The 12,987-nt window shown below is 36.7% G+C and overlaps 2 protein-coding genes across 2 annotated transcripts; both read right to left on the reverse strand.

Moving 5' to 3' along the window:
• Nucleotides 1-628: 628 nt before the first annotated feature.
• LOC110711154 (protein ROOT PRIMORDIUM DEFECTIVE 1-like) lies at nt 629-5,797 on the reverse strand. The gene is made up of 3 exons (XM_021889535.1): nt 4,302-5,797; nt 3,031-3,265; nt 629-1,817 (listed from the first exon to the last, which is right to left on the reverse strand). Exon 1 carries the CDS (start codon nt 5,557-5,559, stop codon nt 4,318-4,320), a length of 1,242 nt encoding a protein of 413 aa, XP_021745227.1. The 5' UTR covers nt 5,560-5,797; the 3' UTR covers nt 629-1,817; nt 3,031-3,265; nt 4,302-4,317.
• A 1,937-nt stretch (nt 5,798-7,734) lies between these two features.
• On the reverse strand, nt 7,735-11,048 carry LOC110711201 (DNA polymerase-like). Its single transcript, XM_021889580.1, has 5 exons — nt 10,959-11,048; nt 9,931-10,066; nt 8,972-9,270; nt 8,790-8,925; nt 7,735-8,699 (listed from the first exon to the last, which is right to left on the reverse strand). Exons 1-5 carry the CDS (start codon nt 11,046-11,048, stop codon nt 7,735-7,737), a joined length of 1,626 nt encoding a protein of 541 aa, XP_021745272.1.
• Between the last annotated feature and the right edge of the window lie 1,939 nt (nt 11,049-12,987).

A 12,987-nucleotide genomic window follows, 5' to 3' on the forward strand; every position in this document is an offset into this window, starting at 1 on the left:
AAAATGAAGAGTTCGAGTAACATAGATTAGGACATTATTCCCTATCAGGACTTCAGAAGGCTAATAATCAGAGTTGATCAGTTGCCATCAGTTGATGCCTTTTCATGCTGCTGTTGCTACATCATTGAGAACATGCACTAAATTGTTATAATGCGGTTTCCTTGGTTGATGCATGTACTGACTCCGGGGTATATATGAAATCTATAAGCAAGATTAGGCCAACATTTATGAGGAAATTCAACTTCCAAATAAGGATCCTAAAAAGGGGTAGATCCTGAAACAAGTCACATTATTCTGCATATAACTTGTTCTAAGGTAATGGTGTAGCCATTGGTTTAAGTGTATACAAATCAACCACATAATTAAACCAGACACCAAGAAGATAGTTCAAGCATCCTAACTTTCCAAGGCTTCAATGTTGAATGCATTTTGCAGACGAGCCTTGAGATTCTGAATTTCAGCTAAGTCCTGTAGAACTGCATAATCTACATATACTGCATCGAAGGTGATATGCCATTTTTAAGTAAGAAATTGTCGTCTTGGGATTAATCATAGTCTCGCATCTTCAAGTCTTAAATTAATTTGGCAAACCATTGTCTGCCTGCTTGTTTCAAACCATAAAGCCAGTGGACGGTGAAGTTTGGCTGACCTCCTTGGTTCGATGCCTAAGGTTTTTATGTTAATTGTGATCTCAATTGGCAATAGAATGTCTATGTGAAATGTTAATTGTATAAGAAGATGTAAATGTGAGAATTTGAGAGGTCGTGTGTGTTATCTTTTGTGTTGTTGATAAAGGAACTTGATGAAAAGTGTAACATTTGATATAGGTTGAGGAAGTGAGCTGATAGGGAAAAATAAAGGTTGAGGTTTTTATATTATTAAGATGTTTTAGTATGTTGATCGTGGAATAAAAAGTGTTTTCCAGGAGATGGCACATCTCTATGAAAATTGATCCTAAGAGGGTCGAGGTGCAAAACACTGAAGCCCTAATATGCGGGTCAATAGTTCAAAATTTTAATCACAACTCTCTAAACCTGTAATCCTCAATTTATGTGCAATCTTAAGCCAATAATTTCCCATAACTTCCAACATTGTTTATCTTTGCAAGTTAATAAGCATTCTACTCTTCTACGATACGAAGTAATAGAGTATGCTATCACCAAATCTCTCCAAAAATCTTAATGGTGAATTTATATGCAATCCTTCCAATAAACTTCTTATACAACTTTTCATAACTTAATAAATAACTACCCAAGAGAAAAAATTATAATTGAAGATAACTTCCAAACAATAACTAATGTTGATCTTATTTATTTTTTCTTTTCTAATATAAGTTTCTTATATGATTGATACACCTTGTGCATTAGCACCAGGTATATACTCTAGTAGATTTTAAAAAAAAAAATTAAAAAATTAAAAAAAAAAAAAAAAAAAAAAAAAAGCAAAATAAATATTGCCTCGAGGACTTGAGGAGATTCAAACGTAAAGCTTCAAGTGCAAGCATAACAAAGTGTCCAAATGGAGAACACATACCAAGTCAATGTGTGATTTAGATAGCCTTGGCACATGACTAAGTTACGAATCAAAGCACTACCATCCTTTGGATCACAATACGGATCTCTAGGGTAAACTTATTCATTGATGTCCTTGTCCGTAGACTGCATTGAGGAAGAACTGATGCATGGGCAATGGCAGGAATATCTACGAAAAAACCACTGACCAGATGCAGGAATAATTCCTGGGAAGAGAAATGATTGGCTTCTTGCTCCCATGAACTACACCAGCCACTTCACAGGAGTAACAGACAAAGTTGGCTCCTGTAATTAAAGAATAGGGGAAATTGGATCAACCCTCATCATATTTACTGAATGTAGACTAAACAACAAAAACAGTGCAAAGTAAAAAAGCTCAATTGTTTGGGGCTTTATTTAGACCAAAATACCAAGAAAGAATGATTTTCACCAGAAGCTGGACGGGGTAAAATTTTAAATTCTTCGAGATCTAATAAAACTTCAGTTACTAGTCATATCCAAATACTGCGACCAATCCCCTAAGTATTAAAACTGGGGACTGAACACTAAAATTTGTACCATCATCAATAAGAAAACATAGCACAACCAAATCATATGTTTTACACATAAAGGCATAATACATACAGTGAATTTCAGCAAACACAATTAGTATTCAGAGCTTTTTACAAAAAATACTCACTGTCTCACTATACTCGCACCATTTCCCTTTTCAGAGTAACTCAAATACTTCCCCCATCCTTTAATGGTCAGCTTTTCCTCTAAAATGTCAGTAAAGTTAGGCCTACCCTCTCTACCTTTTTCTCTGTATTTTTTCACTGTAATTGTACCAACTCTGCCAACTGCTTACTGAGCAAGTAATTTGAGAGTTGAGACTAAAGAGTAGATATTTCAGCAAGAACCATTCTGTAAATAATTAATACAACTTTATTTGCAATCTGACCGGATTTTACCAATCAAAACCTTTTCTCTCTTCTCTCAGCTAAACATTCCTCCACTCTTTCCTCCTACAACGATCTCTCTCCTCACCATCAATCTAACCATTGGGAAAAGGAATTAAAAGAAGAGAGAAAATCAAAGGCATACATCCAAGTATCCAACTTTAGGTCCCAAACGATAAGATTTTAAAGTTCAGATCCCAAATGTTAAGATATCAAAATATTCATTCCCATAAGTACAGTTAACAAAAGGATGACACAGTATCGAATTTTATTGACTGCTTTTCCTGAAAAATGATCAGCATCAAACTGAAGTTTGTGAGGCAGATAAGCTAATGATATTATGCAGACAAACAATGAGAAATTCATGAGCTATCCATGGTAACCATGGTCAAAATGAAAAATGTAGAAGACAATCATTTCTGAAAGAACAAAGCGAGACAGAATAAATCTACACTGAGTAAAATGGATCACATTGTATCTTTATGCAGCTGACAATCAAAACCAGAAAATGAAACAATCTGCAGGTACAAATTCACAAACATGATCATTCATCTGCTCACCTATCAAGAATGTCATGCATAAGCACAAGAGGTGTGATAGGTCAGTAATCTCAGTATCCACTTTCTGCAAGTCTTGATATACTTCTGGATTGTTGGGCCACAAATATTGACTTCTACTCATCTGCGAATCACCCTCTGAAACTCCAATGTAATGGAATTTTCACTAGGAGCTGTGACAATAAATTGAACAGGCTCCATTGCCAACCTCATGTTTTCAGTAATCCAACATTTTGATCTGCAGCAGCATACATCAACAGTTAAACAAAACAGTTTTAAAAGCAACACAAATGGTACTTGAACTCAAGTATTTCTTAAACATACAAAGCATCCACCACAGAACAAAACCATACAGTTCAAATTCGCTTCAACTTCATGAGGGAAAGTACAATCTAACAGTCCTTTCAAAATTGCCCCCATCCCCAATCTAAGGGCGGAAATGATTTGACATAACATCCCTCAAATTTTTGTTCGCTAGAATTCATATCACTATTAGCGATAAAATCCCACTGTAAAAGCAGCATTACAAAAGTAGGATATACAAGCTATTTGGAACATATATATAACTAGATGAATATGTGATCATTTATGACCTAGTAGTCTCTAATGAAGACATGTCAGGTTTTTTTTTTTTTTTAATATAGCTAATATAGCAAATGTATGATATTTTCCCCACCCCCTCTCCCCAACCAAAAAAGAGGGGGTAAGAGTAACAAAAAACAATCTTATCTGTAGGGAATACATTAAGTAACCAGTTCTAATCATCCTTGCATGCTTTTACCAAAATCTTTAATACATTTCTCTACATAATATAATAAGAAATTGTTAAGACAATACTTAAGTAACCAATTTGAAATAATGATATGTTAATACCTCAAAATTAATATACATCTCATAAGGATGTGAAGTTGATGCCGTAATAAACGAATAAAAACTCACAAAGTCAAAATATGCGTCACATATTGCACTAAATCTCAGAAGATAGAAAGCTGGAATTGTTACAAATTACAAATTTCAGCATGAAATCATGATTCATGAATATACAGAGTCAGTATTGTATAATACAAGTATAACAATAAGGTTTTTGATGAAATGCTGCAATGTGAAATGTAATCAGCTAAAGATAAAAGAGATCTGTCCACACCAATATCAGTCAAGCATTTTAACCTAAAGAGACAGTAGTAAACTCATCAGATTAATTTCAAATTGTAATCAACTATTGTTGTCTAGATTAGAATGATAAAAAAGATGGAAACAGATAAGCATGTACCCACCATCTTAGCTCTGACATCATTTATCTGTGCCATTATTGTCTAAAACTGAAGAGGCAGAAATCTGTCTATCGTCTTTGTCTTGCACATCACCTTTCTCATTGACTGACTCTTGAGTCATAGTTAACATTCCGCGACGTTCCATCATAATAAGATAAAGAAGCTTCATCCTGGCCTCATAAACAGGATTTGGGTTGATCAATCGTCCCCTTTCATAAGCTTCTCTCAAAAAAACTGTATGCATCTTCCCTTTGTTGGATAAATAAAAAATCCCAGGGTGATCCAAAAATAGATCCCTGATATTCAAATCAATCCCAAACCACTTCCTGAAATGACTGATCTTCTCCACCTCCACCATCTTCTCAACAGTCAAACTCATGAATTCATGAACAATAGCAACAGCTCGTTTCTCCAACCCCTTTAAACCAATCTTTGCTCTCTTCTTCTCTCCTACAACCTCATACGGCCCAGCATATGGCAACTTCTGCCATTCCCTAACCTTTGTCCTAAAAGTCTTCTTCAACTTCATTCCAGGTGGAAACCCTTGCTTAAAACTATATTGCATCTCCGTCCTATCAACCTTTGAATCCTCCTTACAACACTCCAAAACTCGCCAATCCTCCACAGCAGCAGTAAAATGATCACTAGAGTAACTACCAACAAGCTTCAAAACATGGGTATTAGGCTCATTCCCATCACAAAGCAAGAACAACTGAGGATTCCTTGCAATCACAGACTCCTCAAAATCATCAGGAAGACCCAACTCCCTCCACACTTTAAAAACCGCCCTCAACGGCACTGACCTAGACACCGACATCAACAACACTCGAACCAATCGTTCCACAACCAATGACAAAGACTCATTAATCGCACCCGCCTCCAATTTAGCAATCTCAACCACTTTATCAGTCAATTTACAATAAGGCATAGACTTAGTATGGTCATAGAAAATCTCAAAAACATGAGGGTACCGACGAAGAAACGACGGTGCACCCCTGTTAAGGTGTAGTCTTTGAGACAACCTAGACAAGAAATCAACCGAAACTGAAGGTGGGTTTTTGTTAGGGTTTGCCAAGATTAAGTCTTGAATAGCAATTACTTTAACAAGCTTCTTGTAATGATCCATATACTTCTCAAATGTTGGGTCTCTTGCCCTAGATGCTACATATTGTACAGATGAAATTGTTCTTACTGTTGAATTTGAACTAAATGAAACAGAATTTGAGAATTTTAACATGAATTTGACTAATTGTATTGCCATTACATTAGATTTTGTTTTAATTCAAGGCTACTAAACCCCTAAATCTGGGGAAAAACTTGTAAAAATTGAAAAAATTAATGTGAATTTGAATGAAATTAAGACAAACATTGATTTACCTGGGAAAGAAAATACCTTGAAATCAATTTTTCTGGAAATGTTTGATTATTCATGAAAATATGAAATCCTTTCCTTTCAATGTAATTCTACTGCATTCGGATTTTAACTTTTTGATAACATAATATAAATATATTTGATCGTAAGAATTTAACAGTTAAACCAGAGGTGATCATTGGGCGGGTCAGGGTAGGCCAAAGTTAAAAAAATTATGTCCACTTCTTGGGTTGGACTGGGCCAAGCTTCGGGCCGGAATTTTTGTGCCCAAACCCACCCAAAATGGTTAGGCCGTGCAGGCTTTTCGGGACAGGCCTAAAAAACCAACTAAATATGCATAAAAACGCATTTCCAAACCCGTACAAAAAAAAAAATTGGGGCGGGCCGAGCCCAATTCAATTTCGGGGCAAAAAATTCTGCCCAAAATCGGGTGGGTCGGGCTAACTTTGATCACAGTTAAAGCTGCAGTAGCACATTGGTTAATCTTATTATGCGGATCCAGGATCGACTCCTGGCTGTAACAAAATTTTTATTTTTGTATGTTATCATCCAATATTATACATCGTATAATTTTTTTTGTTTGAAAATATCCAGCAAAGAAGCTGCAGTAGCACATTGGCTAAATCTTATGAGCAAAGATCCAGGTTTGAATCCTGGCTACAGCAAAATTTTTTAATTTTGTAATTTTATTGCTTCTTTATAGTAGTAACTAGATTAAGTCCCGTGCAACGCACATTTGTTACTAAAATTTAACGGAGTATATTGTAAAAATTGCATGCATGACTAATTCAACAATAATGGTATGTACACCATTATTTTTTATACTTATACTAATGTCAAGATTAGTGAAGCATTAGACTTTATTTTTAAAAAAAAACCACATAAATTAGAGTGGTTCCTTCTAGGTTTTCTCCTTGGAAGGGTTTTTTTTTGTTTCCTCTAGAGTTTCTTTCTTGGGAGGGTATTCCTAGCCTCCATTGCTTATTTTTTTTTTTAAGGTTTTCCTTCTCTCTTCTTCCCTTTTTTCTCCATACTACCATCTCTTTTCCTCTTGGTCTCAGTTGTTAATCTTTGTAGGGGCTTCCATTGGTGTTCTTACCAGGGGCGGAGCTACAAGGTGGGCTAGTAGGGGCCCGACCCCGTAGCCTAGCCGCGTGGCCCATAATTTTTTAACTTGGGCCCCTGTAAATTTATCGTATGAGTATTATTAAGTGAATATTAACTTCACATAAATGGTCTTGCTTTAGTGGTATATAGGTAGTACATGATAGCACACATGGTCACTTGTTCGATTCTCCTAGCTCTCTCACTTTGCTTTTCTCTTTTATTTTTCTTGTATAATATGGGTGTTTTTTTTTTTCTTTTATAATCCCACTTCTTTTTTTTTCTCTTTTTTTTCTTTAAAAATTAGCCGCTGAGATGAGACCCGAAGAACAGGAAGAATAAATAGCAAAGGGAATCCCCGACTTCCTAGAATCACAGGTAGCATAACCCGTTAAGTGAAGTAGTGCGCGAAAAGGAATGATTTGATAAAGTTGTAGCCGGCTCGGGGGTAGGAAAAGGTGGGTCAGTCTAGAGCCAGACGACTCGTGAAGAGAGAAAGCATCTGCCGCTTCTATTGACTTAGATGAGAAGTTTACTATTCTACTGAGAAGGTTTTCACATATTTGACCCGGTCAGGAGAAAAGATACAGAAATATGATTTGGATGAATCTTATTTCAATCCCTATAGAGAAAGTGCGGGTGAGGATAATTCTTTGACAGAAAAGGATGTCTGTCAGAGTGTAATCTCTAGCCAAAAGGCTAAATAAGTTCTTTAGTCTGGAGGTACTGGAGGACATTAGAAATGACAAACGAAGACTTAAAGTTTGGAATGCTAACGTCTCGCATTTTAAACAGCACTACTATGGCTATTGTCATTCTGTATGCGGCGAGAATCTTTGTTGGAATGCCCATCAAGAAAGGTGGGAGAGCTTTGAGAGAAAGCTCACTGGAAAGTATTGTTTACACCATTAATGAGATATTTTATCAACAAAGCTTATTCAACAACTTAGTATTCATTGTCTACAGTTTCATTAGCTTTTTAAAAAGTGATTTGGCTACCCCACACATATCATTGACTTCAATGGGTAAAGTCTCTCCATCAGGTTGAGTAATCCTCTTACTGTTCAGTTTAATCCCCAAATTGTAATCATATTCTTTAACACCGACAGTCTGGTTGTCCCAATCAATCTCGAATTCATTTTTGATTTGGACTTTCATCCTACGAGAAGGGTTAGCGAGTTGTTCTCTAAACCAAGAAATATCCACCAGGTGTTTTGCTGGTCCTTTGAACTTAATTACATTTGTGTCTTCTTCGGAAATATAGCCATATGCTTTTGGCGCTAAAAAGTATCCTTCTTTGATTTTATCTTCTAATTTAAACAACCCTAAGACTTTGGAAGATATTAAGCCCTCTAGAAGAGGATTGGCAAGAACAATAAAGTTTGTGTCTATGTAGTAGCAGTCATCCTTTGATGTAAATGGGTGTATGTAGATCCTAGTGCATGCAGTGATTGCGGCGGAAAGTTGAACTGCAGAGTTCTTAGGCTGAGCCCAATGAATGTTATCATCAGCCGTAACAGTATGATAGGATACCATGTATAGGTTCTCTATAATCGGATGAAAACTAATGAAGGAATCTTGTTTCATTAAAAAGTGATAGCGCTCGCTATCACATAACTCCGTTTTAGTGCTATTTGGGTTGATACCAAATCTTCCATAGAGCGAAACCATAAGGATTTTATAAACAAATAACAAAGCTTCATTTCCATCTTTCTTTGCCTGTAATCGACTATCAAAGTGAGAATTCACATATTCTATGAAAAGGCTTTCCTTCTTCTCGAAGAGGTACCCACTGACTGGAATCACAATGTAGCTTATGTCTCTTGCATACTTTAACTCCTCGCTATAGTATACACCAACCAAATCACCCGTGGGGAAGAGAAGTGTACCATCTTTTCCCCGAACGGGGAGAAAAGGTTTTTTGACTTAAGAAGGGCATGACACAAAAGCCTCTATAAATCCAAATAGGTTGTCTATGTCCTTATCAACCAGATTACCATCCCAGACTGGCTTACCTCCTGGCATGGGACATTTTTTCATAATGAACGGATAGAGTGAGTTCACATCATAGTAGAATAGGTTTCTACCCAATTTCTTGTAAGCGTCTGTAAGACCTCCACAGTATCCACAACAAATGAAGGTATCTTCATTCTGATTAGGGATGTGGATTGGGAATGATTGATCATTGTAAAACTACTTGCGAAAGATTTTCAGAGCCATAGCTGAACAAGTGAGCGCGCTCACAATGTCCACCTTGTAGTGTGTCCAATACAACCTTTAGGAATTTTGCATTACATACACCCCCAAGAAGACGTATGTCTTGCTCCATATACATTAACACGCTAGCTCTCATCTTACCCAAATTTTCGACTGTCACTTTTTTATGATCAAAAGAACCCTTACTACCAAGACCAGGGCATAAACTCTTAGCAAGGCTATCTAGCTTTCCAGGAAGGAGATGCAGAGAGTCACGAAAGCTAAAGATTCTTTTATTACCTGCGTATACAGTAATTCATAAATTCTATTATTAATTCCTCATAAGAGGTTTTAGCCTAAAATTGAAATGATGTAACGCTAGGTGCTTCAGGATAAAAATCCCATCGAATCGTGAGAAGTTGTGGAAGTACACGGTTTGTATTGCTGGGTTTTGTTTAATAATTGAAATAATCCTATGTATAAAGTCGCTGAGTAACTTAGAGCTCCTTGCTTGAAAGCTTTTGAAGACTTCTAAAGTGTAATCCTCGTTGAAGTATGAATCGATTCGACTATTGTTTTTGATGTTATCACTAGGATGAACCGTCATAACACCGGTAGCATACGGTTGGTGAATTTCATTAAGTAAAAAAGTCTCAGTGTCGGCAACCAAGAACGGGTTTAACCCCTTAGAATTGCATTTAACAGGAGTTATACTGCTGTAATATGTTTTCTTACGATTTCTTATCTTTTTAGGTGTAATCGTTGGCAAAGAACCGACCTCTACTTGATTATGAAGGGCCTCTTCCAGTTGTTTAGTTCTGTCATCAGAAGAAACGGATAGAATTTCTATCTTTTTACCCACCTCCGTGTAGAAGCGAATCCCGACTCTAGGCACTAGTTCCCCCACGTATGACTCACCTTTATATAAAATACAACTATAAATATGACCTAAAACCTTACCCTTTGGTAAAGAAGTCCCATCACCCAAAGTCAATGGTATATCCTTTCCTTCTACAAATGATGATAAATCCTCCTTGCTCTCTCTCCTACGCTCTTCCATAGCTCCCTTGCTTCCTGGAACTACAGGTAGATATAACTAGGAAGATAAGACGATAAGACAATGGATGAAAGGTTTGCATCTGCTCTAGTTCCTAGGTAAGAATGCCACTATTATCTGTTAGATCTAGCCTTCTCTTCCCTTAAGCTTAACATAAGCGATTACATACCAAAAGCTTCGCTTAATCGACTACGTTCCTTAAGGTTAAGCTACTACAGATCCCGGAAAAGACAAAGAAAAGGGTCTCCAATGCTGACAATACCACTGCTGCACCTTCATTAAACGAAACTGCTACGGTGAATGCCGCTGTTCCAGCCGTGAAACATGAAGACCGCTACTATTATCACTCCTCAGGGATAGAACTTTTGCAAAAGAGACTTGATCAAATCGAGGGTGAGTTTGCTGAGTTCGAACACCAAGTGTGCTGGCGCGAAGAGCGGGGCATGCCAATAGAGCCAGTCATAGAACGGATCTTGGATCTCGAGAAGGAACAAGAACAACTCATCCAGCAAGTGAGAAGAGAGGAAGAGCACTTGAGAAGGGAGGAGTTGCTAAACGAAGATGCTTCCTCCATATTATTATGGTACCATAACACCAAATTGTTTCCTTTAAGCTTATGACCGTTTATAAATGAATCCTTCTTCAAAAATATGTTCTATTTATTGTCATTGCAGATCAAGGTTATCGTACTTTTAGGGTTAATTCCAAACCTTTCGTACAACCAATTCAAAAGGTTCTTAGGCAAGGGCGTCATTTCAATTCCTTCCTTCTTAGCCTTTAATATTCTATTATATATAAATAGTGCTAACATAGTCCTTGAACGGGCTTTCCTTCTTCTGGAAGAGGTAGCCTGAGAGCGGGATCACAGTGTAGCCTATGTCTCTTGCATACTTTAACTCCTCACTATAGTCTCAGGGCATTCCACATATACCTCAATAAAGCTAAAGAGGCTATCTAAGTCCTTATCACCCAGATTTCCATGCCACTCAGGCTCACCTCCAGGCATCGAAAAATCATGCATTACATAAGGAGTAAGAAAACGGCTTTAGTGACTAACTAAAACGGCTTTCGCGTCACCCGGTGCTTGTTGGGAGTTAACGTCGAAGTACTTCATACGAAAGATGGTTAGAGCCACTGAAGAAAGAGTTACCTTGCATTCTATGTCGATCTTGTAGTTCTTCCAATATAACTCTTGGGCTTTTTGCACAACCTCACCAAAAATGTCATTTTTCATATATTCGATATACTCTTTTTTCTTAATAAGAAAATTTTCAAGGCTTGCCTCATCATAGGCGATAGAGCCTTTCCCGCCAATTCCCTTGCATAGATTCTTAGCTAGGACATGTAGCTTTCCAGGGAGTAGATGCAAGGAGTCTCTCCTGCGGAATAAGAGTCTATTACCTGTATAGACGGCTATCTCGTAGATATTTTCCTCAACAGAGGTTTTAGCCTAAAATTGGAATTATGTAACGCTAGGTGCTTCACCAAGAAAATTCCATCGAATCGTGAGAAGTTATGGAAGTATATAGTTATCGAAGGATTCTGCTTAATAATTGAAATTAACCTATAGACAAAGTGCGTAAGTGGTACGGCTGTCGCGTGTCTACCAAAAATAAACCTAACTCCAACCTCCTAAAATGTAGTAGGGTAAGCTAGGGTCGATCCCACAGAGAATTGATTTATTAAATTATAACTTGTGTAAGTTAGAAACCCCTGTTATGAAGAAATAGTACTACGATCTAATAAATAAACTACTATGAACTATGGGACAAATAAAGTACGAAAGAAAGACTACTAAAATTGAAATATGATAAAAATCAATAATAATAAAACAGGGATCGGGAGACATATTATAGCATTGGAGTATTTGTTGATCATCGAATTATAAAAATTATGTTCTTATCTCAATGTTAGCCGATGAACACAAACAAACATTCAACACTTCCCTTAATTGTAAATAAACCAAACAAGCTCTTGGAGTATTGTCTAACTAACTAACAATCTAGAACAAGCTCTCTAGACTCGATTAATTAGTAGCATTAATAACTAGGAAAGTTAACTTAAGCCACAAATCTCACAAGCTCGGATTTGTGCAACTCAAAGGGTTGATAATCTTAGACATCGGACAAGTTTCAGTCACCTATCAAATACCTAAGTGCTACTAAGGAATACTAACCCGGACAATTACGTATCACACGGTAGTACTCTAGCAATTAAACTAACAAATTATACTAAAGATGGCCTGTCTATAATATAATCTGGCAATTCATACTAATAAAATATATTATCAAACCAATCAAGAAATAAACATTATACTATCAAATTACCACATTCTTATTCTCACAACCATAATCCAATGTATACTATATCTCCGTACCCACGACAACTCTAGCCTGACATACTAAGAATAAGAACAAAAGTAGAAACTATGGAATTCATAATTAACAAAGCAAAAAGTAATTGAAAATGAAAACTTGATAAACTAAGTAATCAAATTCTAATACCAACCACGAAAATGGTGAAAAGTAAGAAGCAAAACGTGACTTTTTCACTTCAATTCTTAAAACAAAATTATAGTATTACCAAATTAAGTAACTAACAATCAACTTAGCTAATACCACCAAGAGAATAAGCTCGCCGTTGTCGCTGCTCTCTTTTTCCCAAGTTGTCAAGTATCAGCCCCCTCTATCATGCAATTCGGTTTTCTCCTCCGTAATTCGCTGCCCAGAGTAATCCCCAAATTAATCTCCAGAATCCCCAAAAATACGGGACTCTATTGCTTTTCTTGTTTTGTTGCAGCCGATCTCCGGCTAATCCGAATCTCCCCCTCCAATTATTATCCAATTTCATCTTTATCTCTTCTTGCTTGACAATTTTATTTCCCGCAAAAATCGCTCAAGATTTATTTGTGCCTTACCTGCAATAAACAATGAGAGGAGTTCTCTTGTTCTTCTTTTTTT

The sequence above is a fragment of the Chenopodium quinoa genome, unplaced genomic scaffold (genome assembly GCF_001683475.1).
Source record: "Chenopodium quinoa cultivar QQ74 unplaced genomic scaffold, ASM168347v1, whole genome shotgun sequence".
NCBI classification, from domain to species: domain Eukaryota; kingdom Viridiplantae; phylum Streptophyta; class Magnoliopsida; order Caryophyllales; family Amaranthaceae; genus Chenopodium; species Chenopodium quinoa.